General features: G+C 40.4%; 1 protein-coding gene across 1 annotated transcript in view; it reads right to left on the bottom strand.

The window, feature by feature from the left end:
• Positions 1-590: 590 nt before the first annotated feature.
• Positions 591-24,863, bottom strand: part of sorcs3a (sortilin related VPS10 domain containing receptor 3a) — a 210,337-nt gene continuing 186,064 nt past the window's right edge. Inside the window, exons 19-27 of the mRNA XM_032563840.1 lie at positions 22,502-22,688; positions 17,661-17,794; positions 16,705-16,828; positions 16,135-16,247; positions 7,645-7,776; positions 7,456-7,555; positions 5,232-5,337; positions 4,329-4,489; positions 591-3,017 (exon numbers count right to left, since the gene is read on the bottom strand). Coding sequence (XP_032419731.1) covers positions 2,959-3,017; positions 4,329-4,489; positions 5,232-5,337; positions 7,456-7,555; positions 7,645-7,776; positions 16,135-16,247; positions 16,705-16,828; positions 17,661-17,794; positions 22,502-22,688 — 1,116 coding nt within the window. The 3' untranslated portion in view covers positions 591-2,958. The remainder of the gene's footprint in view (positions 3,018-4,328; positions 4,490-5,231; positions 5,338-7,455; positions 7,556-7,644; positions 7,777-16,134; positions 16,248-16,704; positions 16,829-17,660; positions 17,795-22,501; positions 22,689-24,863) is intronic.

Here is a 24,863-nt window from a genome sequence, read left to right on the forward strand (position 1 = left end):
CTGACACAACATGAAAAGTTAAAAACTTTTCCAAGAGTCCGAGGTTCCAGGTTTTACTGCACATCCAGAGTTTCCTGCTCTGCTCAACAATAAGATTAAGTTTATTTAACGCTGCACAACTTAAACAACAACACTGAACAGATGCCACTACTTGTAACAGGCGTCTCCGTTCATTGTTGCAGGATTGGCCACACCCATCAGGAAAACACAGACTGGACAGCCGTGTGTTTAAATAGCCATAACTTCATTAACTATAAACGCTGCAGTTCAACACATTAGCATCATAAAACATCCCATGAGTTTTTGGACTTGTGGCTATTCCCTGCAGTATTTTTACACCACCATCAACACTAACTTTACTTCCTGTCTCCCAAAGTTTCCTTTTGTGTGCTTTTCTCCTGATCTCATTTTGATGAAAGAAGTTGGATCAGATGAAAGCTGCAATAAAAAAGTATCCAAACCAGCTTCAGCTCTGACACCATGTGAATACAATAAAACTGGAAATAATCTTTGTTCAGTGTGTTCTGTATGCAGCAACAAGCATCAGTCCTCTGGTTAGTTAATGCATATGTGTGACAGCCTATATCTCCCTCTTCTTTTCTAGATGTTTACATGAGCTTGTGGGGAAGCAGTGCATGCTGGGATCTTTGGCTGTCCAGTTTCTCTCATTACGGTCACAGTGCAACGTGGAGGGAGCAACTCTGCCTTATTTCAAATTATATTAGCAGGGTTCAGTTGCATTAATACATCGACTGCTCTGCTCTCCTCCATTGTCAGACTAGTTTTTGGTAAAGAAACCTGGCGGAGTTTCGCTCAGGCTAAAAGAAAACACACCCTCTTCAATCAGGAAATAAAAATGACTTGATCTGCATCTGGTTCTAAAATGACTTAATTCTTCTGACCCTTCCACTAAAAACTAAAACACAGCTGGAGGTGTCACATGGCTCGGTTTTTTTAAGGGCGCCCTAAACACACCTTAAAAAAACAAAAAAGAAAACTGGGTAATGAGGTTCAGTGGATCCCTGGTACCACAGAGGGTTTGGTACCACAGCCGGCTGCGTACAAATACTTCAGAGCTCCTCTAAAAATGATTATAACTGCCTGATCTAAAAGTTCAAACACCAAACATACATTAATATGCAGCGGAAATGGTCTTGCACTAATGCAGAAGCTAACATCTACAGTCTGCCGATCGGTCCAAAGGAAAACAGGTAGCGCTTCTGGATCAGCTGCTTTGCAAACCCCAGCAGCAGTCAAGCAGCATTACGCCAAAGTATTTCAGCTTCCCAAGTTGAATTTTCCATCAAATTATTTATATATTCTCTACAGAAAAATCTGCCAAATGGGTTGTTTTACATAACTCCTCTGGATTTCCGTTCCAGTGAAAAATCTGAACCCTGAGTAGACGGGTGTCCACCGTGTAAATGTCCACTGAAAGATTTCACAAAAATACGGAGCTTCTTAAGGTGCATTTAAAAAGAAAAAATGTCTAATTCTGGTTTAAGTGTATTTGGGTCAATAATGTCACAAGTGGCACAATAATCAGAGCTAAACTGTTTTGTTGCTGGAAGAATTTGATTTTTTTTAAAAAGCGAATGAAGAGGAAACAAACAGGAGAAACTCTGTTTAGTTACCTCATGCCTTAAGTTATTTTAGGGAGGCTAAATTTTATTATTTTACAAAAAACAGCAAAATAAACAGAACAACTGACCACAATAGAGAGAATTTATTTGTTATTAAATCCAGATTATATTTTATGAGCTCATTTACATGAAGCATTGTTAGTGTTGGCTTATTAGAAGCATTTTAATCTTTATATAGAAACTTTAATCTCAACATTTTGTCTTCATTGCTGATTTGCCGCCCTCAGTTTTTCCTCTCATCCAGATCATAAAGCTTCATCAAAATACATTGTTATTGTCCATCTGTTAAATTGGCACAGTAGAAATGTTTGATAGTCTGGGTCATGACTTTCTTCAACCATTAATTTTGAGTTAGAACAAAATATTTTCTGTACATTATGAAAGCGTCACCATTTTTTCCAAAGTTGCTCTAAAATGCTGTGAACTGCAGACCTGGTCACCACAAATCTGGACAATCAGAGGCAAAATGTAACGCAATGATGCCAGTAGCTATTAATGTTTGGTTCAAAGACACTCATCTAGTTAAAATGTCTGGTTATCTCGAGTATATTTCTACTGAAAATATAAATATATTATACACGATCCTCCTCATGTTGATCCGTCTCGTTTTGTTTGCAGAGTAAATCTGTTAACGGCAGCTGAACATTAGCAGATCGACCCGTTTCAACAGCAACCGAAGAGGATGAGAGCAGAACAGAACCTGGCCAGAACCGACTGGGCTTTGACGAATGTTTAGAAAAGAACTATTTACAACACTTGCTTATCTACAACACAGAAACCGTGTCCTCAGTAGGAACATGCACAAGTCAAGGACGTCAGCAAAGCAAAATGTTTCTCCGTAAGCGATGTCTGACGTTTTAAACACCTTCAAAAACAGACCGCCGTCAGATCTACCGCCGTCGCCATGAGACTACGAGCATGTAGAAAGGATATTTACATGTAACAGAATAAAAGATAATACTTTACATTTCAGTAATATTCCCTGTTTGATTGAAGACTGACAATATAGTCTACATTTAGGCAGAAATGATTTTCAAAGCAAACATCTCAGGAAACGTACAGAACTCATCCACAAAAGATAATTCCCTCAGCAAATGAATGGAGCGTTTACATCCACGGAAACCCAAAAGTCTCGTCGTCGTTGCAGAGATCCCATCGCTGCACTGGATGTTGCCCAACGAGACATCCATGCAAGTCTGTATAAATGAGGCCTTTTAGAAAAACTATTAACATCAGTTGTGTTTAGAATTACAAAACAGAAATAGAGAAGAACCCCGGACACTGTGACACTCGCTCTGTACACAAACTTCAGCTTTTACACGCTGGTACAGTTTGGAATCTCCCTTGTGCTCTCGCAGGCGTTTCCGACTCCTCCTGAGCAGAAAACACAGAATAAGTCAGACAAAGAACCGACACGTTCAGTTCAGTCAGTTCAGTATTGTGACTTTCATTTTTCCAGAACAAAAGGCTATTTTGACATCAATGCCTTGTAATTAATTGCTAATCACAAGGCTCTGTGGGTGTAATGACATAGGAACAAAACATGCCCACTGAGTATAATAATTATAGAAAAAGTTCTAGAACAATCACACACTTCAATATCATTTTTTCCAGTCTTTTGTTGATAACTAAAGAAAACAGAGAGTAGCATTTATAACAGCTGGTTGTGAATCTTAAGAGTCATATTTTGACACCGGAACAGATTTGATAAGTAACATAAAACAAAACTACATCAAGGAATTATTATGAAGAGCGTATTGATTTATGACTCCAGAAGCCCAGTAAAACTATCTGGGTTTTCTGCAAGTCTGATGTCTCTTATCAGGTTATTTCAGTTGTGAGAAAAGACATTTAAATTTATCTGTACCTTGATGGATATGCAGACCATTTAATAAAATATTTTATGATTTGTCCTTTTGCTTAAAGGCATGCCAAATCTGAATATAATCTGCAAAACAATGAAAAGTAACCAAATGTCTTTTACAATCCCAAAAGAAATGCTAAAGTAAAGCGGATGCAGACAGACATTGACTTAGACTGGGCCTCCTTCCTCCAGTCCCCTGTGGTCCAGTTCTGATAATGGACCATCGATGGTTCTTCTGTGAGAGGATGGGTCACTGACTGGTCTCCAGCTGTGCAGCTCCTTAGCAACAACTGGGATGAATTCTGTATTCTGACCTTTTCCCATCTGAACCAGTATGATCTTCTTCACCAGTTTGAGCCTCAGCAACTCATTTGTTGGACCAAACAACTCGGGTCTTCGTTCTCTATAAGTATTCGTGACTCTGTTGCCCTTTCACCTCTCTGCCTGCCCTTTAATAGCCGCTGACCATCCAGACCAAGAAAACCTGACAACAGTTGCATTTTGCTCTGATCCAGTCATCCAGCAAACTTCCCCAAATCCCCAAATTTCACTGCTTTGAGCATCAACTGGGAAATAAAATTCCCAGTTGATGCAATTTCACTAAACACCAAATCATTCATAACCCAGTTTCAAGCAAGGGTTTACATTAAACTACATGTCCTGTTTTATTTCTTTTTCTCTGCATGAATAAAACTGTTCAGAGGAGATCGCTTCCTGTCTGTGTTGACTGAGATGAATCACATCCGCCCTGCAGACTGACAGCTGGAAGCAGTTTCTCCAGACAAAACAGTGATTGCTCCCATCGTTTGACTTTGACTTACTCTTGACCCGGGCATCCAGTTCCTTCTCCATGAGCTCTTTGGATGCTGTGAACTCGCTCAGAGTGATTTTCGGCGTGCTGTCGCCCTGACCGACCGAGCCAATCATCTCCTGCTCCTTCTCCTGGTTCACCTCAGCGTATATGTTGATCCAAGGTATTTTTCTAGGGATTAGAAAGGAAGACTCAATCAGTCGCCCACAGAGCCGTTTCTGTTGCATCAGAAGTGATTACTGTAACATCCAATCATCTGTTTATGCAGAAGCTCATTTCAAAGAGTGCAACTTTGTCTGCCAAAGCAAATATTTGCATTCCAAGGTTAAAATCATCTTCAATGTAATTACATATCTGTAACTTATTTATATGGAAATAACAGTTACATTGGAACTCTGCATAATTTACATCTAATATATTTTTATTCAAACTCTATCCAATTTATTTCTAATTACTCTTCATTCCAGTTATTAATTGCTCTGGTTTGTCGACTGTATGATTCCCTAAAAAATGTATTTTCTCTGACTGACAGGAGAAATTACTAATCCATAATTAATGGCAGAGTATCCCAGTGTTTTCATATTCCCACTGACTTTTCAAAATAATCACTTTGAGGAATAAATAATTTATTCAGCAAATAAAAGCACAAACTCTGCATATCAAACCACTTAAGATTTTTTTTTTCTGCAATTTTATCGCTGATTGCGGCGCACGCCTGATGCATTGTAACCATTAAAAAGTAAAGACAGCGTTTGACTGAAACTTTCAGATTCAAAGCATCAAATCTGACTGCAGCTGATTGGTACAGGCCGTGTTAATCTCCTTTCATCAGTAATGGAGAACATAGTAAGAGACGTGATCCTGTGATCCTGCTGGGGCTGCAGCAGGTGGGTGGAATCAGAAAGTCGCGAACCTCTTAAACTTGTAGATGAGGAAGACGGCGAGGCCCAGGAACACCACAGACAGGAGCATGAGCATCGCAGAGCTGCTGTGTCTGGGACTGGAGTCCACCAGCGGCGCTGTGGACACAGACAGGGACGGAGCTGAGGAAGAGGAGCCATCTTCATCTCACTTCATGCTCATATTAGCCGCTACGCTACCTGATATCGGAAATCTAAGACCTAAATTTGGTCACGACAACAAGACTAAAACAACAACAATTATAATAATCATAATAATAATAATGGTTTTACAGAAAAGACCCAAACAAAGAAGAAAATAATAAAAATGCAAATCTGCTCCAGAAATATGTAATAGTTATATTGGGATTCTCATTTCAGTAGCAGAATAAGTTTCATGTTAGCACCTTTAAGCACCTTATGCTCAGTTCAGGATAAGTTTAAAAAATTTGGGGAAATTTCTGTATTTAACTTGAGGATCTTGGAGAATGTGTGGATAACAGAAAATAGAAAGTGAAGTCAAACTGCAAACAATTATTTTGCTTGGTGTTCACATGCATTCAAGCTGCACCAGACTTCAGTTCAACCAAACTGAGATCGAGGTTTTTAAGTGGACCAGAGTTCAGTGTTTTGGTCAGCATCAGAATTCAATTAAGCATTCACACCGCTCCAAACGAACCGGACTTTCTACACAAACAGACTGGAGTTTGATCAAAGCAGACTAAACATTGTTGGTGGGAATGCACCCTAACACATATTGCTCTGCGTATGCTTTGAATTTAATGACTTTTTGTTTGCATGGTGATTTATCAGAGGGATGTTTGGGCTTATCCAAACGGTAATAAAGTTTCCATTACAATTTATATGGAAAATGACTTTTTGGTATAAACAACAACTAAGTGGAACAAAATACAGTGTCCAGCAAGTAAGGTGGTGGTGCTTTAAAGAAAAAACAGAGCAGAAGCATTTCTTCTTCTCTGTTTACTGCTCTTTAAATGATGTAACTTAATTGGATGAAAGGTTTTCCTTAAAAACATTCTCTCTTCGCATGTGTCCTCAGCTAATTTGCATGGCAATAAGCCATTAAGTCGCTAGGATTTATTTTAATATCTGGAACATCTGAAGGTGTAGCAGCATGAAATTGTTTCTGAGCAGGTGACAACAGCAGGAAATTCACACTTTTCAGCTGGATTCGAAATGCTTTCATGCACAGTTATTTCATACAGGAACCCATTTGCACTTTAGAATATTAATATCACTGTGCATGGTTTATCTCACAAGGCACCCTCATTAAATTCCCCTCATTGTTTCTATGTCTGCAGGAATGTTTGTCTCCTCTGTCATTCACGGGGAAATAACGCCATTTCCACGGCTTCCAGAGTTCTCCTGAGACCCGCGACTCGGAGATGGAAGAGCGTGTGGTGGCGACCTTTGTCGCGCCGCTTGAAGGCTTTTCAGACCTTTTCTTGGGAGGTGAAATATAAAGAAGAATCCAGCTGGGTACAGCACCAATGTCATTAGAGTTGCAGCACACTGCAGGAGTATCTGGCTGTTAAAGCTGTGCACTTTGAGCTACGGAGTCAGAAATAGTGTGGCTAATAAAACCAGCCAGGCAAAGAATACAATGTGTATTTGTCTAGTAGAAAGGAACAGGAGACTCAGGGAACCACCAGGCTGTAGGTCAATAAAAAGTAGAGCTTTCTAGTCCAGCCGTGGCGTTTAAAGTCTCTTTGTCTCCATGAATCTCACAAACTGCACTCCAGGGTCAAAACTGTCAACCAGCTTTCTCCTTTCAAGCAGTTAACAACTTCTCAATCCCTAATTCCATCTCTGCCCTCAAATCGTACACTGTTCCTTCTCAAGGACTAAATAATCAACATAATTATACTCAGTGTAACACTCATTTTGTGGTTGGATGGCTGTATAAGAAATGGAACAGATGTTCAGCTTTTGATGGGAGGCATAAAAGATCCCTCGTCTCAAGGAGCTCCACTTAAAAACCCGCCCCCCACACTCCCCTGTGTTCCCACGCCTTTCCGATGGAAGCCGACTGAAAGGAATTTTAATTGGCAGACCAAAGAAAAATTTCTTGTTGTCAAAACACGGTTATTACCATTCGGTTTTCTCTGCACTCCCACGACAGAAATTGCTAAAATGAATTAACGCCTGTCAGAGGATAACATTACTGCTGACAACTTAATGACGGGATAGGAAGCAGGGAGGGGAAACCTTCCTTACCCAGCGTTAACTGCGTGTTGTAGACAATGACTCTGACGCCAGGCTTCAGCTCAAACTCCACAAGGTTTTGGTTCAGTGCGCTTACGATGACGCTGGACGCCTGTTGGGTAGCAAAGAGAAGACATTTACACGCCGAAGCCTAAATCTGACTGGTTTCCATTCATTTCTGAAAGGCCAGATTATGCCAACCTTCTCTAGCTCTTCCTCACTCTTTTTCTTCCCCTCGGATTGGTTCTTGTTGGGTAACAGAAAGAGTTCTGCAGCTGTTGGAACTCCTGGAAAAACGGCGACCAAGAGCTGATCCTCTGGGAAGTCCGACACCTGGTGGATGTAGAAATATTTTATTACATGGCCTAAACAAATAATCCAGCTCATTACAAAAAAGTGAAAGATAAACGAATCCATAACAGACAACAACGTGTCAATCAGGCAAACACTGATAAGGAAAACAGTCGACGTCCTGGAGGCGTTCAACAGTGACAGTAAGAACATTTCCACACATAGAAAGTGAAGGAAAGTCAAAGGATTGAGGCTGAACAGATGTAGCCATAAGGACATGATTAATCAGGGAGGTTAGCATAAAGATTGGACTCGATGTAAGAAGGTCATGTGACCTGATGAGTTCAGATTTACTCTCTTCCAGGAAATGTTTCATAATCTTGAATAAAGCAGAAGAACTCATTGTGAAAAAACCCAAAAACTTGGTTTAGCTTGTTTCTATTTTCCGATCATTTTAATGTCATTTTAATGTCTGATATGAAATGTGAGTCTCATATCAGAGACTTACATTTTTTACCTTCATTGGTACTCTTATTTGCTGAAGTCTGTAAAATACACACATCCTTTGGGTTCAAGTGGTCACCTCACGGATGAAAAGGGAAAACAGGCACTGAACACATCACAATATTTTTAACAAATATATTTCTAATGATGCACTAAAGATGGTGAATCACAAAGTACAAAGTTTTAGATACATTTCAGGAAATATACTCATTTTTTTCTGTCATCCCATTTTATAACACACAACTTAATTCATGTACAACTGAGGTTTTCTTTCACTGAATGTAGGGACTACATGTGTTTTTAACATCTGGTAAGAATTAATGTCATTAGCACCTTTACAAATACATCTACTTCACTAATACGTTATGTACAATATTTATTTTACCTGCTGTATGTTAGTCACAGACTATCATCACTCCCCTCCAGAAAAGGGCGCACATGAGATTGTAACGCTGTTTAAGTGTCACCATAAATGATGACTTTACTAAATGATCTAAAATTATTATGTTTTGTTTAGGACATTTTGCTGAGTTTAGGCAGGAAAAGAGGCTCAGTCCTCACTGGAAAACCGGTTCTGGTTTCTGGATATGTTCTGACTATTGACAAACACAAAGAGATTCTAATTTTAATGTGAAGAACAATTTATTAGTTTACTTACTGATAATTAATAACAGACATAAAACCAATTAAACAGTCTAAATAAATTATAATACAGAATTTCTTCTCTTTTAGGAAGAAATTCAAGGAAACTTTGAGATTGGAAAACATCCCCGAAGTGTGACTGAAATTGTTTCAATGCATTTCAAACAAGCTTATGTTTCATAAGAAGAATGTGAACTATTTTCATCTTTCAGTCCAATAAACTAAATTTAACTGGGTGTTTTTATACAGAAACAGAAAACAGATCACATTCAAGTCTAATTAATTTCAGTCACACCAGTCATATTCACTTTCAGTCCAACAGAAGTATTCAATTTGACTCGCTATAATAAGAATCAAACTGTCAGATTCCCAAAATCAGAAATTGAAAATGAAGATTGTTTATCCCAAAATAAAACAGCAAAAAGCAGAAGAGCTGTGATGATAGATTCGACTCAAGAGACGAGAATATCCACGATGTTGTCACGGCAACAAGACAGGCAGAGATTTTAGTAACATTTTGGGAAAACTACTTTACAAATATGGAAACCACGAATTGTTTTAAAGAATAAAATCAGGGTGAAATATTTCAATATTTGATCAGATTTAGATCTGGAAAGAGAGACTATCAAATGCAATGATAAAAACATTAATTTCAACAACGTTTCTATAAATTGTGTGGCAGCGTTTTATGTATTCAACAGAATAAAGATGTTAGAGGATTTATTCTAGTTTATGGCTCCATGAAGCTCATTAATACTGAGTTATTCTGGAGGCCAGATGAAGTTTGGAGCTGTGGACTAATTGACTGAAGATGGTTGGTGATCTCTGTGCTCTACGCGCCTCAGCTGCCTGCTCCAGGATCTCAGTAGGCCTCACTCTGTTATAACAGCACTAACAGCTGACAGCAGGATAACTAGCAGCAAAGAGCTTCCAATACTGGACTTTCTGCACAGGCGTCCGATCAGGGTACCATGCTCGAACTACCCGAGTTTCTGACACAGACTCGTTCTTTAAAGGCAGTCTTCACGCCTAGCGGCTGGATTTTGTTTTTGTTTTTTTACATGTGGCCATGGAAGTGACCTGAATTCAATGGTCACACTATACCATTGGCAGCATAATGTTTTTCAGTGAGGGTACTGGTTGTTTTACCTCCTTAAAATGTGCTGAAACTAGATTATTCAGAGGAAAAAGTTTTGATCTACCTCTATGGATTGAAACTCTGATGATAACCTAAACATACTAATCAGCATCCAGCCCCAAAGTTTGATTTTGTTAATCATTCCTATGTGTAAATATCGCACAACCATGATGAGACGTCCGTATCAATCGCTGGTTTTAAACTGGTGCAGAAAGATTGTTTTCCGGTTCTACAAACTCCACATAGAACAAGTTGTGCTTGAACTGCTTTTTACATTTTCTCTCTCTCACTGCATGTTTGTTCTAAATAAAAGAAAAGCTTAGCAAACTAAATCTTTCTACAGACACTCCAGGAACCTTGAATGGTTTATTATATTTCTATAATGGACATCATCGATTCAGATGCATCTTCAGCAGGGAGAATCTGAGCTGCAATACATTCAAGATTTTTTTTCTTTTCAGTATGTTTATCAACAAGAAAGAGAAATATTGATTATGTTTCCAATAGAAACACAGCCTTTGGCTCCATCCCACACTTATGGGTTTATAGAACATTAAAGACAATTCTTGATAATAATTCAAGGAGTTTTAATTAGTAACTATACATACGTTGCAAACTTGACACTTAAGTTTGCACAATTTTTGATATTTTTAAAAATATTTTTGTATATTTCATGTGTTGAAATAGTACCTTTAGGTTTGAATTACATGTTTTAGATTCCAATCATCCATCTATGTTAGACTAACATGAGATATTACGGTTCTGGACTGAGGCGAAAGGTTGAGAATCAAGAGTAAATGTTTTCTGTATTGGTTTCCAGAGCAGCATTTCATGAAGCCCTTAGCATTTAACAAGTTTACAGAGTCAATGGGAGAGACAACCTGTGTGGCAATCATTCTTAATTTTACAGCCTGCCATGTTTTTATGTCGTTTCTGTGGTCGGGGCGACAATAGTGCCCGTACAGCCAAAGTACATCAATTACCAGGCCCAGAAATCACTATTGGAGCACCAAAGTATTGGACAAATGATAGCCACAGGCACGTCTCGCAATGAGAAAAGGAGTAGCGAAGGGAGTGATAAAGTGAATCAATGACAAAAGAGGCAACGGCCCCTGAAAAAAAATCAATGCCCTTGAACCATGTTTACACTCAGTGCAATCAGTCATTAGTTTAAACATATGGTGGGTTCATCTGGAGGGCTCCCTGTTTTGATGCGCTGCAAATTTAGTGCTGGATGCAAAGAAAAAGGAGAGACGGGTTCCACATGGAGGACAAGGTTACTTACTGAAGTAAAAACACAACAGAGTCTCAAGGTTGAATAATTTGAAGCTTTATAGAAGGAAACATATTTTAAATAAAAGGCAGTCTAAATAAATTCTACTTGGGAATTAAATAAAAGTAATTTTTTTAAAATGCGATACTAATAAATGATAAATAAATCTGAAGACGTCACTGATGTAGTTGAACTTTTCCATTGTTCACCGTTTATTATCTTTGAAAGCTGGCAGCATTTACAAATTAGCCACAAACCCAAATGTCTTTGTTTCGTTTGGGTTTGTTGCATGATGATGCTGCAGAATCATAAACATGGGGAACACAGAAGTTCACTCCAGTAAAATCCACCTCTCTCCTAGTCAAAGCTACCGACTGAACTTTTATCATGACAAACTCTCTTTTGCTCTTTCATCCTTTAGGTTTACAAAACCGGCTCAGAGTTTTCCTGTTAAAATGTTTTCTCTAATAGATAAAGCTGCTAAAGCATCTACTACTGCCACTAACCTCGTCCTTTTCCTGAACGCTGATCCTGGGTCGATACTTTGGTTTCTGTTTCGTGTCTCAAAAGTCAGTCGGCCGCTCAAGCTGAGCCAGGTTCTGGTTCTGCTGGAGGTTTCTTCTTGTTAAGGGACAGTCTTTTCTCTCTTCTCTATGTTCATGCGCATAGTTTAAATAAAGCTAACATGTCTGCATTAGAAATATTTTTTATACGTCTGATATAATGTCCACTTTTTCTGAGAAACCAAATTCTGGAATTTCATTCACAGTTAGCCATAAAACATTTAAAACATAGTTTTTTTAATATATCACTGTGTGTAAAAGTTTAATGTTTGAGTTGAATTACTGAAATAAATGAACTTTTCAATGAAATTCAAATTGATTGAAATTAACATGTATATTTGCTCATAAATGTGTTAGCCATTAGGACTAAATAGGATGAGTTTTTTAATAAACCTGCATCAGCTGGATGTTCCTCCATGCCTCTGGGCAGCAACAGTAAGAGGCTCCACTAGACTGATGGGCTGCATTAACCTTGGAGTGAAGATGTGGGGGAGTGCCAATATTGCAGACGGTGTGAGGCTGAGCTGTGAGAAATGTTGATGGAAATTGTGAGGGAGGCAGCTGCAGACAGGGAGAGTGGAATGAAAATCTTTATTACTTCAAATGTGATCAGGACCAGCAGTGGTACTGAAACGAGCCCAGGTGAAGAGTGCAAAATCTTTACTTTAAAGACCTCAGCAGTGAAGTTAAGCTGAACCACATGTCCGTTTAATGGAGCCTGCCTTTAATTTTTGGCTTTTTACTCTGTTCTCCGTGTTTTGATGATGTTTACTGTGCCGTGGCGCTATCAGGCCAGCCGGAGAGCTCAACCAGAACAAAACGGAGGAAAAATAAACCCTCCTGTCAACACTTGGACAATATGTTTGCCTGGAAATGAACTTGATGTCAGCTGCCGTCATATAAACAGATCTGAGCAGATAGAGAGGAGCTGATATCAAACTGTGACAGGATATTGTCAGAGGATAAAAAACAAACAAAAGCGACGATTCAGTCAACAGCGTAATCTAATAAAACCCATTTTCACCTGCTGCTTTCTTCTAATATTTCACTGCAACTTGGACTCTAAGGTTATTTGTACTGCATGTGCTACAAGTGAGAAAAAAGAAAATAAATAGAAAACAGACAAAACATTCTTTGGTTTACAGTTTTTACAGTTTTTATTTCAAAACCGGCATAAAACCAAAAATTGTCAGTTCTAGCATATTTGTTGATAACATCTGAATTCCTGAAGTCTGAAACACATTCACAGAAATCTTTTTTTCAACTCTTTACCATTTGTAATTTCTTTTCATTCATGTTATTGGGACACAAAGTCATGACGAGCTTCAGACTGTGTCCAACTCTCCAAAATGGAATGGGTCGAATGGGTCAGGACCCAAAGTAGGCCAGTGTAGTAGTCGTACCCTCTTCTTCTTCTGGGATTGTCTTGGTGAAAACGGCTTGTGTTTGAAAAAGATCTGGTCATAAAGGCAGCAGATCCATCCATCCATAATCTGGCATTTATTCTGGGAGTTCGGGTCTTGGAAGCAGCAAACGGAGAAGCCCAAACTTCTCTCTTCCTGGCCCTTTGGGCCAGCTTCTCCTGGGGAATCCCACAGCGTTCCCAGTTCAGCCAAGAAACATTGTCCCTCCAGTGTGACCTGGATCTTCCTCTGGGTCACCAGAGAGCTGGGTCAAGCTGGGTCCTAACAAGCTTGAAATTCATTTCAGACGCCTGTATCTGCAGCCTCGTTCTCTCAGTCACTACCCGAAGCTCATGACCTTATATGAGGTAGGAAAGTAGTTTGACTGGTAAATCAAGATCTTTGCCTTTTGACTCAGCTCTCTCTTGTCTACAACAGATTGGTACTTTAGACCCTGCACCAATCGACCAATCAATCTCCTGCTCAGTTTTTTCATCATTCATGAACAAGACAATGAGAAACTTAAACTCCTCCACTTGGTAGCAGAACGTCTTCCCCGACCCAGCGAAGGAACTCTGACTCAAAACAATAGTCTTGGATTTGGAGGCATCAATCCTCTTGCCATCTGTTTCCCATTTGGCTGCAAACTGCTTAAATGAAAGTTGAAGACAACAGAACCCATCAGAGACCCGATCCTGAGGTTATTAAAACGGATCCTCTCAACACCTTCACTGCACTTCAATTCTGCCCATAAATCGGTGACAAAAAGCAACCGCTGGGAGAGTCCATTAGGTCCATTTTTCCAACAAACATCTGGAATTCTGATCCAAACAGAATCCACATTCCCACACCATCATGCTCCATCCTGATGAGTCCGAACGCGGAGACTCATCCGCTTCTGGACCGGATCACCAAAGGTTTCTCATCTGCACAATGAAGTTTGAAAATGTACAGCAGGATTTCTCTACGCCTGATTTTGGGCATTTTAATACAAAATCAGGACATTTTCAGTACAGGATCTGAAGAGAATTAAAAAAATGTAAAAAAGGACTTTAAAAAAAAAAAAAATTCCATTCTGTGCAACTTTTTGTTTTGTTTCATAATCCAAAAAAATATGTTACTGTATCTTACAGTTGCTCCAAAACTCTGCATGCAGTTTGTGAAATAGCAAAAATAACCCAGCAGAGTAAAAGTAATGCTGTCTGTATCAAACACAATGAATTCTCATTCACGTTTCTGCAACATAATGAGTAAAAAGACAAACACAAGACCGGCGCTCTGTGCTTTGAATTTAGTCAGGTGTAGGTGGGAACTGCAATGTGCAGGAGCAGAAAGACGTAGACTTGACATGATAGAATGTGACAGTGCTCATTGTGCAGGGAAGGAATCTCTCCAAGACGTTCACTCCTGCATGCACAGCTTTTCATTGTGTACTTATTTGTGTCCCAATTTATTCTCAGTAAAAAAGTAAAAAAATATTTTGTATTTTAAGTGGTAATCCAGAACTCTTTAAGCATACTCATTTAATTGTCAAATAGAATTTCTATAAAGCTAATGTAATAAAACATTTTTCAGGTCTGTTATTAAAAAAAGGACATTAAAATGATTGTGCTTCTGTGATTATGAGCAGAAATGTTTTTAGGTTGGCCTTTATGTCCCGCCTCTGCTTCAGGTCTCATTTAATCTGAATTTGACATCAATGATGTGAAACAAGTGTCATTATTCTGCACCAGAAAAATCCAGATGCTGTAAATCTGGATGTAAACAACGGCTGAAAATCAGAATTCAAAAATGATTAAAGAAGTTTGTGTCACTGAAGTGGATCACATCTCAATCCCAATCCCACCACTCTTGGTTCTGACTGCACATCCAAACAGACTCTACAGAAGTACCAGACGATGCTCCACAAACGCCATCGCTATTAGTTGTGTTTTCTTTTTATTGGCTTCCCTCGTCCTGCAGTGATTTTGTGACATAACTGTCGACTCTCGTTGCTGAATATCAAATCGATCCACAGCGGCGTCCATATTTCTTCCATAAACAGAGCACTGCTGTTTACGTCAATGTTCTTCTTCTGCGCATGTGTGGCGCTTCGGTGTCGTAAACAGAGAGGTATGATTGTGGTCGAATTTAAGTACTAGCATGAATGACCACACAAAACAAAAAAAATCAGATTTGAGCAGCTTCTGTTTGACCGGAGAAATGGTCGCTGCATGAGTTACAAGCTGGATGCATAGAAACTAATTAAAGGAGCTGGATGAAAAGCTTGAATGTGATTTTTGGGGGTATCAGGTTTGCACATGAGATCTCCTGCTGTCATTTATAAGCCTCCTCCCTCCACCACCCCCGTCACCCCCGTCACCTCCACTTGCAGCTGTAATGCTCAATCTGCTGCTAAGATGCCTTCAAGCACCACCATCAAATACATCCAGCTATTCATGAGCTGTGAATGGGGAGATGAGTGGCACTTAACAATGATAGGCCACCTACACACACACACACACACACACTTGAAGCTCTCCTACAATCGAGCTCACACACACATACAATATGTGTGTCAGTGACAGGAATCATTACTCAGGTCTCCACCAAAACCCCTGTGCCCCAAGTTCTGGAATAATTTTATCGGAGACTTTTGAAATTAAGGAACTGGAGTCATCATGAAGCTATCAAGGGAGCGAAGGAAAGCAGAGGCGTCTTCACACCTGTCTGATGATGAATCGTAGGGTGGCCCGAGGGAGTTCACTCGTCGCATTGCTGAGTATTGGGCAGGAAAGGGGGTTTGGGAGATAATTGTGAAATAGCAAGCCGAGACAGAGAGGACAGATCGGAGAGGCAGAGACGGACTGAAGAGAAGTCAAAATGAAAATCACTCACTTGTAGCAGAGCCTTCTTAATTACTCTCCCCACATCCTGCCTCCACTCGGGTATGTCGGGGTTGAACTCGTCCAAGTTCGGGGAGAAAGATAAAAGCAGAGATTTGAAGAATTCTGTGGAGGAAAGATGTGGGAGAATCAGCCATTAGTTCACGGTGATCTGAGGCCATTATTCTCAGACAGCTGCACCAAAATGTCATTCTGCTCAAGTTGAGTTTTCAGATACTTAACACTTGATGAGAAAAAGAGGCTTCCCCACCCCCCCATCCCGACTCCTCCCTTTGGCTCAGTGCAGTGAATGAACTTCCTGATAATTAGAAAATGTTCCAGTTTCAATCCAATCTGTCTCCTGCTAATAAATCGCTGCATTTCACAGACACTCCCTTCTATCCAAATGAAATTAAGACACAAACTCTGGAATTTCCAACTGTAAATGTGACAGATTTCATTCATGTGTGAGTTCTTTCGCTTTGGAAACAGTTATTGCTAAAAATCAACCTGTGCAGAACGATCTTTAAAACATAAAACCTCTCAGAGTTCTTCTTGGCTGGAGTTACAGACAGAAACTGACCTTTGACCGCGATGCTCTTGGTGTCCTGCAGGATGCCGTTAGCTGCCGCCACTTGAACCGTGATGCTGTGCATCCCTTCACTCCTGAAGGTGTATGAAACACTTCCATCCAAAGTTATCACCGGCTGCAAGGACAAAGATAAAAACTAATGTTTCTTTGAATAAACCTGCAGTGCCTTCAAAAGTATTTAAGCCCCTTTAACATCTTTCATTATGTCACATTACAAACACAAATGTTCGTATTTATTTTGTTGTTCTTTTATTTTTGTGCAGCTCTTCAGTCAGCTGCTATGTTGTTTGTTAAGCGTGTTAGAAATAAAGTGGTGTGGTGCAACTGACTTTTTTGTGGGAGTGCAAAATTGTGAAAATGATAACAACTTGAACTGGCAATATTCTGCATTTTCCAGGCACAAAGTGCCACTTTATAGCACAATCAAGTAACTATGTTGCCTTTAGTTGCCATAGAAATGCTCTATGTTTAAAAAACTGTGACTCCTGGATGCTTCTCTGATTTATTATCTGCTTGTTCAGCTTAGGCAGATTTTAACTGCAGTTGGTCCATCTTCTGTCTGGGTTCAGATGTTGGATTGATCAGAACTTTGGGAAAAGTTCATCACTTTAGAGCCTAACCCCGCTGTTAGAAGACAACTTTATTTAGGGGTAACAGAGGCTGAATACAAATGTACAGCAGGCTTTTCAGGCTTTTATTGGAAAAAACAAATTCAACTATGCATGAAAAAATGAGAATATATCTTAAAAAGAAGCATGCCTTTAGTCTTAAAGTACATCTTTAAAGCAACCGTTTTAGGCATCTGTTAAACCTACTTTTATTAAAATTGCACATTTACACATTAAATTTGTTTTTTTTTTTGGTCTGATGCAACATCAGTATTTTTGAGGCTTAATCTTTTTGATGCAGCCTCAGCCGGTGCCTGAGCGTTGCCATGGAGGAGTTACCTCCGTGTTGTTGCCAAGCCACCAGAAGTAGGTGACAGTGCGTGATTGGCTGGGCAGGACCACTGCTGTGATGTTCACCTCCTTGTTTCTGATCACCACGAAGGGAGCAAGGAGCTGGACGTGCTCCACCGGACCTGGAGGACAAAACAAACAGGGCAGCACTGAGAGCGGCTTCCTCATTCAGACTCCGAGTGGAGATCACAGATCCCAAACACGCGGGGCTGTGGAGGTTATTCCAGGAGACTAAACACTTCAAATCCTCAGCGCTTTGATTTGACAGGTAGCCGTTTCTGCTTTTCTTTCTCAGCCCAAAGTTCTGCACCTGAGGTGAAACCATAAATAATCCAGAGGTGTGAAAGCGACTGTGAGTCTGCACATGTTGGAGAAAACCGTCAGATTGTCCGGGTTGTTTTTACCTCGTCTTGTCAGAGGCATTGTGGGATATGATCTGCCCTGCGCCTCCATCCTGAGAGCAGGATAAATAAGTCAGGAAAATGGATGGATGCAAACATTTTGAGAGCAATTATATCAACTCCCAGAGAACCTTACATCATGCACAGAAGGACTCAGGGTGCTTTTACCCGAAGTGATGGATGGACCGTCTAGCCTGTTAGAATATTTACTGGATGTAGACTTCTCAGGGATGGTTTACGTGATTTCACGATTAGACAGGAACCTATTTTATGGCAACTGACTTCTCAGGGTTCCTAGAAACTCTGCTTGTTACAAGAAACTCAACATCAAACAGTAATGAAGAATTTACCTAATGCAGCTGATCATATGGATCCAGATCAAAGCTGCACAGTCCAGCAGCTTCACAGGCTGAACCCTGCAGTTATTTCATTTATGTAGCTAATATTTGTTAAAGGTTGTATTATACGTTTTCCAGACACATAGTTCTATCTTATCAGTGTTGTCATCTTCAGTTCTAATAAAAATGCTGCATCTATCAAACATGAATTTAAAAAATGTTGATTTCTCAATTTGAAACCTTGAATTTGGGAGCTTCTTAAAGAGACACTCTGCCTTCAGGGTGATCATAACATGCTCCTCCATTATCCCATTTACAACCGTTGCTATGATGAGCTCAGCAGACAGATTTCCACCAGGTGTTTGCTAACTGCTGCCGCTGCTAGTCTAGAGGAGATGAGAGGGGGAGGGGCGCTGTGTGAGGCCGGAGGGATGTGTCCTTGTTCAACTAGACCAGTGGTGCCCAAAGAGGGTCCTGGGGGGCCTGCTGGAGGGCCGGGACCTCCATGTTTTAGTTCTCTCCCTGGTTTAATGCACCTGGATCCAATGATGGCTCATTAGAGGCCTCAGAAGAACATCGACATGCTGAGGAGGTTGTTACTACCACCAGGGAGGGAGGGAACTAAAGCATGCAGGATGCCGGCCCCCCAGGACCTGCTTTGGACACCACTGAACCAGGTGTTGTTAAATCAACTTGATGTTCATCAATTTCAAAAAGTTAAAACCAAAAGTATTTTTTTGTTGATTTTGTTTGTATTTTCAAGGCAGCAGGTGAACGATCATTTCACCTGCTGCAAACCACTTTGAAATGTTTTACTGGTTATCTCTGCAGACCCCACACATCTTGGACACAAACTGTTTAGACGTTCAGGTCGGTGCTACAGAGCACCGTTTGTAGAAACCAGTCCATACAGAGACGGTTTTGTCCTGTGTTTGTGACAGCACTGCTGCTTATTTTCATAAAACAGTGTGAATCTGTTGAAGCGATCCACCCTGGTGTCTCAAATTAAACCTGTCAAACAAAACGGTTCCTGCTTGTCAAAACTCTGCAGGCATAACATAGTGACAGCAGAAACTCCCCACTAATTCACAGGCAATGTTGATTCTGTTAGTGCCAAAACAAAATAATCATCAGGTATTTTTGACATGATATCTTTGGGGTGAAGCCACAAACCTTCCTGCTAGCAGAACCTGATGGGAGCCACCGGAGCTCACAGCTGCTTTCCACTAATCTCAGGATGAACTTTCCTGCTGTGGACAGATGCAACACGCTGCATGCACGGTCGGCCGCTAACCGCATCTGTTTGTGTGTTGTTGTGGCCTGGCTGCTCGTCTGGCTCACACTCATCCTCTTTAGCCAGAACTAATCTTTATCCCCACTTTGAGATGTTTGGTGTGTCTTTGCGCTCGGGTTTGCTCTTCCATTTAAACGGGAGAAGTTGAGAAAGTCATTTGGCATTAAATATGTCGAGATGAGAAACGGTTGCAGTTTTTGGCGTTTCTCCCTGAAGGTATCACAGTCGCTTGTGAGACCAAAACCTAGCTGAATTTACGGCTGTCAGAAATGTATTAATACAGAGCGCGGTGACCCACGAGGACGGCAGAGGTTAAATCAGAATGGATTGAACGAATCAGGGAAACAATAACATGACAAAGAGACAATTTAACACTTACTGAAAGCAGCTTGTATAATTCCCTCAGAGTGCTAAAATAATCCTTTTTTCCATTGTGTCTGAGTGGAACTGCGAAGCATGACAATTGTGTAATTTGTTTTGTTTGCTGCGGTGTGAAAACCTGCTTCTGCTTTAAATTAGCAATTGTTCTAGATCTGGATCCTGATAAAAGTCATTACCTGCGCTGCCCTTAAAGGCCTCCCTCTCAGTTTGCTTCCCTCCACACGAAAACATCTCATAAGCAACTCTGTTATGACCTTTTCTGTCAAAATCTGTGAGCATAGCTGCTGATTTATCCTCCATAACCTCCTGTATCATTCTGCTCCTTTATTCTTCAACGAATTTAGCTTGGATCAACAGAGTGTTATTGATCTGTAGTTACTTTAGCACCAGAAGCATCATGAAATATGATGAGGAAAAGACGATGATGAAGCTGCAGGTCAAAAGTGTGCAGACGATGTGAGTTATTTGAGATTTAATATAAAAGACCAAAAAAATAAATGCAAAATTAGGAAGATGAAAATGTGGAAAGTATGCATGTATTTAAATAAAGATGACAACATAAATCATATTTTCCTCTGTTTTACCAGGTAAGTTGCTCTAGAACAAAATTCTAATTTTCAACAATGAAAAATATGCAAAACGACACTTTAAGAGGTTAGTGTTGAGTGTATAGTGAAACTGATGTTAGCACATAAATATATTTAGCGCTCAGTGTGTGTTCTGGGACTAGCTGGGCTGCAACTCCATAAAAGTTATTAGAAATGAACCAGACCGCCTATAGCTGCATTTCCAATTCAAATGTGTGTAAAACTTTTCAATATTCTGCCAATGACGAAAACACTCAATTTCACGTTTCCATTAAATAAGAAATGCAATAAAAGTCACACATGAATAAATTGGTTGCAGTCATTGAAAGTTAAAAAAAAAGAGATTTTTTTGAATTAGTTGTTTCCATTAACTAAATTTATTCCATTTGTGCATTTTTATGGTGAATGAAACCAGAGATCATCACATGTCCTTCTCACCCTGAATAAACAAACATATAAATCAGGAAAGCAAAACATAACGAAACAAAACTGTACTGTGGGAAAACTCAAGAAAACAGAATACAAAAACATACTTGAATTTTGCATCCCACAATATTTATATTTACTAAGAATATTTAGAAAAGTAAAAAAAAAAATTGCATTCATTATGTTTGTATTTTTCACACTTTTTAAATATAAAACCACGGTGGGTTGATAGAGGGTTGATAGAGGGTTGATGGTGGGTTGATAGAGGGTTGGTGGTGGGTTGATGGTGGGTTGATAGAGGGTTGATAGAGGGTTGGTGGTGGGTTGATGGTGGGTTGATAGAGGGTTGATAGAGGGTTGATGGTGGGTTGATAGAGGGTTGATGGTGGGTTGATAGAGGGTTGGTGGTGGGTTGATGGTGGGTTGGTGGTGGGTTGATGGTGGGTTGATAGAGGGTTGATAGAGGGTTGATAGAGGGTTGATAGAGGGTTGATGGTGGGTTGATAGAGGGTTGATGGTGGGTTGATAGAGGGTTGGTGGTGGGTTGATGGTGGGTTGATGGTGGGTTGATAAAGGGTTGGTGGAGGGTTGATGGTGGGTTGATAGAGGGTTGGTGGTGGGTTGGTGGAGGGTTGGTGGTGGGTTGGTGGAGGGTTGATGGTTGGTTGATAGAGGGTTGGTGGTGGGTTGATGGTGGGTTGATAGAGGGTTGGTGGTGGGTTGATGGTGGGTTGATAGAGGGTTGATAGAGGGTTGATAGAGGGTTGATAGAGGGTTGATGGTGGGTTGATAGAGGGTTGATGGTGGGTTGATAGAGGGTTGGTGGTGGGTTGATGGTGGGTTGATGGTGGGTTGATAAAGGGTTGGTGGAGGGTTGATGGTGGGTTGATAGAGGGTTGGTGGTGGGTTGGTGGAGGGTTGGTGGTGGGTTGGTGGAGGGTTGATGGTTGGTTGATAGAGGGTTGGTGGTGAGCTGCCCCAGTGACTCTACCACTGGGTTTATGTAGTTTCTGGGGAATCCCTGCATGAGCCTCTTGGCTGCTTCTCTGATTAAAGCTCCCCTATTGGCCGACCAAGACGACGTTCATGAGACCAGCATGATCGGTCTGCAGGTGGTCCATCCTCTCTCCACACTCAGATGATGGATTGAACTGAGCTCTGAAGATGTTCTAAACACGGATTATTATTTTAGAAGCTAAAATAATGCATGATGCTTTGTGTAGAGGAAGACTGGCTCTGCACATCATGCTGAGGCCACAATTTCTATACTGCAATGGTGGCAAGGTGTTGCATTCGAGCAGGGCTGAATGCACATGCATGCCACACTTTTCAGATTTAGTTTCCCTTCCTTCTCTTGAAGCGAGTCGTTGTAAAGTATGGTCAGTATTCTGTGAAAACTCACACGTGACATGCAGGTACAACGTCGTGGTGTCGGAGCCCAGCGTGTTTTCTGCTAGCGCCGTGACTCGGAATATTCCCGCTGACTTGTAGACGTGTTTGATGCCCTCTTCCGTCCAGCTCAGGTTAGAGTAGGAGACCGCTGTGCCATCGCCAAAGTCCAGCTGGATGTTTGTCCTCAAAGAGTCTCCCTGAGACACAGCAGAGCACAGATGGGTTTACTCTGAAAGAATTGTTCTGAAACATGAAGTTTAAGACAGATTTAAAGGTATCACTGTGTGCATGACTTCATTTGGAATCAAAAATCCACATAAACCATAACAAATGTGATGCTGCTTTCCTCTCTGATGGAAAGACCTGAGCTCAAAATACAGCACCTATCTGGTATAACACAACATCATAAAGACACGAGTCAACATAACATCAAATATGTTTGAAAGGGTTTAAGAAATATAGCCTCTAAAAGCGTCGTAATGTCTCTGTCTCCGTATTTTAGCTGATTGCCTTTTAAAATTTCATCATAAATCATCCACTATGCATTACGTTTTGGCCAAAATTAGAAAAGTCAAACTGTCGCACAGAAAGTGAAGAAGAATCAGTTTTGTCACCTTCAGGGAGTCTCTGCACAGAAACAAATTTGTTCTGTCAATCATTACGAGAAACACCAACAAACAGAAGCGTAAAATCTAACTAAGGAGGAACAGAACTGTACCGAAGTCTAACTGAGCATTTCTGCATCAATCAGGAACAGGAAGGTGGTTTAAGGCTACAGCGTCTTGGCTTGAAGCAGCGTTAGAATCAAGAGATGATGAAACGGAGAAAAACATGTCAGAGCTACAGCTTCATTAGGAACGTTGAAGTCAAATTCAAAAGAAAATGGTAGAATCATTCCGTTAGATTGAAGACTATTTATAACAGAACACTTTTTACATTAATGTTACAACATGTAAAAACATCCATAAATTGAGACACAGCTCATTGGTTGTCGAGGATATTTGTGTTGTCTTGATGTTTTTGTTCTCTAATCGTCTTCAGGCCAAAATGCTTCCAATGTATTCTATAAAAAGCAAACTGAAGTACTGAGTAACTGATCATGTCCATGTTGGCTACCGATGCAACAAGCCTTTGTTTTTCAAAGAATGCATAAAAGATCAAAATCTACATATTTTTCAGCAATATTTAGATCAATATTACGGCTCTATATCTCTACATCTTCAAACCACTGATTTATGTTAAACAGTACATTTTGTTCAGAATTTCCTGTGCAGCTGATTTGTAAATAAGTTGTGTTGTGTGTGAAGGAAAAGACTATTTTATTTTCCCTTGTTTGGTGTTTGCATCGATCAGAGCGTTTGCCTCCTGTGATTATCAGATTTTTGTCTGATAATCACAGATTATCCGCCTGAGGACCGTAAAGCAGAACTCACCTTAACGCTGCTGCGACTCTTCATTTGTATCGATTAGAAGAGCAGATCCACCAGAGAACACAAAACAAAACCTCTTCTCTTGTTTTTACTGGTTTTCTCTTTTTATCCAGACCAGAGTGTGAAAATGCAGGTTTTCAGGAATCTTTCCTGTCTCTGCCTGGAGCCTGATACTTTTAATAAGTAAATGAACAGAACAGGAAGCAGCTCAGTTTCCTGGGTTTGACACTCTGTATTGTTGGGAACCGTAATGAGCTGGCACCCAAACAAGACTCTGGCTCGGTGGCACCAACGCCAGTCAGCATCTGTGGCGCATCCTGTGTTTACCGCCTATATGAGCCATCCTGGGATTCACTCATCTGCATCAAAGTGACGCTGACCCGGCTCCCTAAAATGTCACTCTTTGTGTCCACGAGTCTCCAAGGGCTGCGTGGATCCAAACACATGGCGGCGTGCAGCCTTGAGGCTGGAGAATGGCCGCTGGTTCCCAGTGACAGCGGCGCTGTGGGCGCTGACAGGGATTTGGAAACACGAGGCCAGCATTTGTTAAGGTGTTAGACCTGCACCTATGGTGTCAGTGTGATGTGTGACTACAAAAGAACAAATGTTCTGCTTATATCTGCTGCAGGCAGACCTGATAACATGAATTTCTGCAGCAAAGGTCACTGCAAAAATAAGCAAGCCGTTAGCCAAGACACAGGAAAATGTATGCAGCTATTTTTTTAAGAATATTCTCATTTTCTATCATTAAATGCTGGAAAGGTTCATGTGGTCCATACACACCAACACAGCTGGGCGAGGCTAAGATCAGAAGGTGGAAACACACCTTCATTTTCAAACAGGAGGTTTAAGAAAACTTTACTAGTAAAAACCAGCAAACATTTCTCAGCTCATCTCAAATAATCTACGAGTTTATACAAGGAATTTGATTTCAGCATCAAA

Source organism: Xiphophorus hellerii, chromosome 5 (genome assembly GCF_003331165.1).
Source record: "Xiphophorus hellerii strain 12219 chromosome 5, Xiphophorus_hellerii-4.1, whole genome shotgun sequence".
Taxonomy (NCBI): domain Eukaryota; kingdom Metazoa; phylum Chordata; class Actinopteri; order Cyprinodontiformes; family Poeciliidae; genus Xiphophorus; species Xiphophorus hellerii.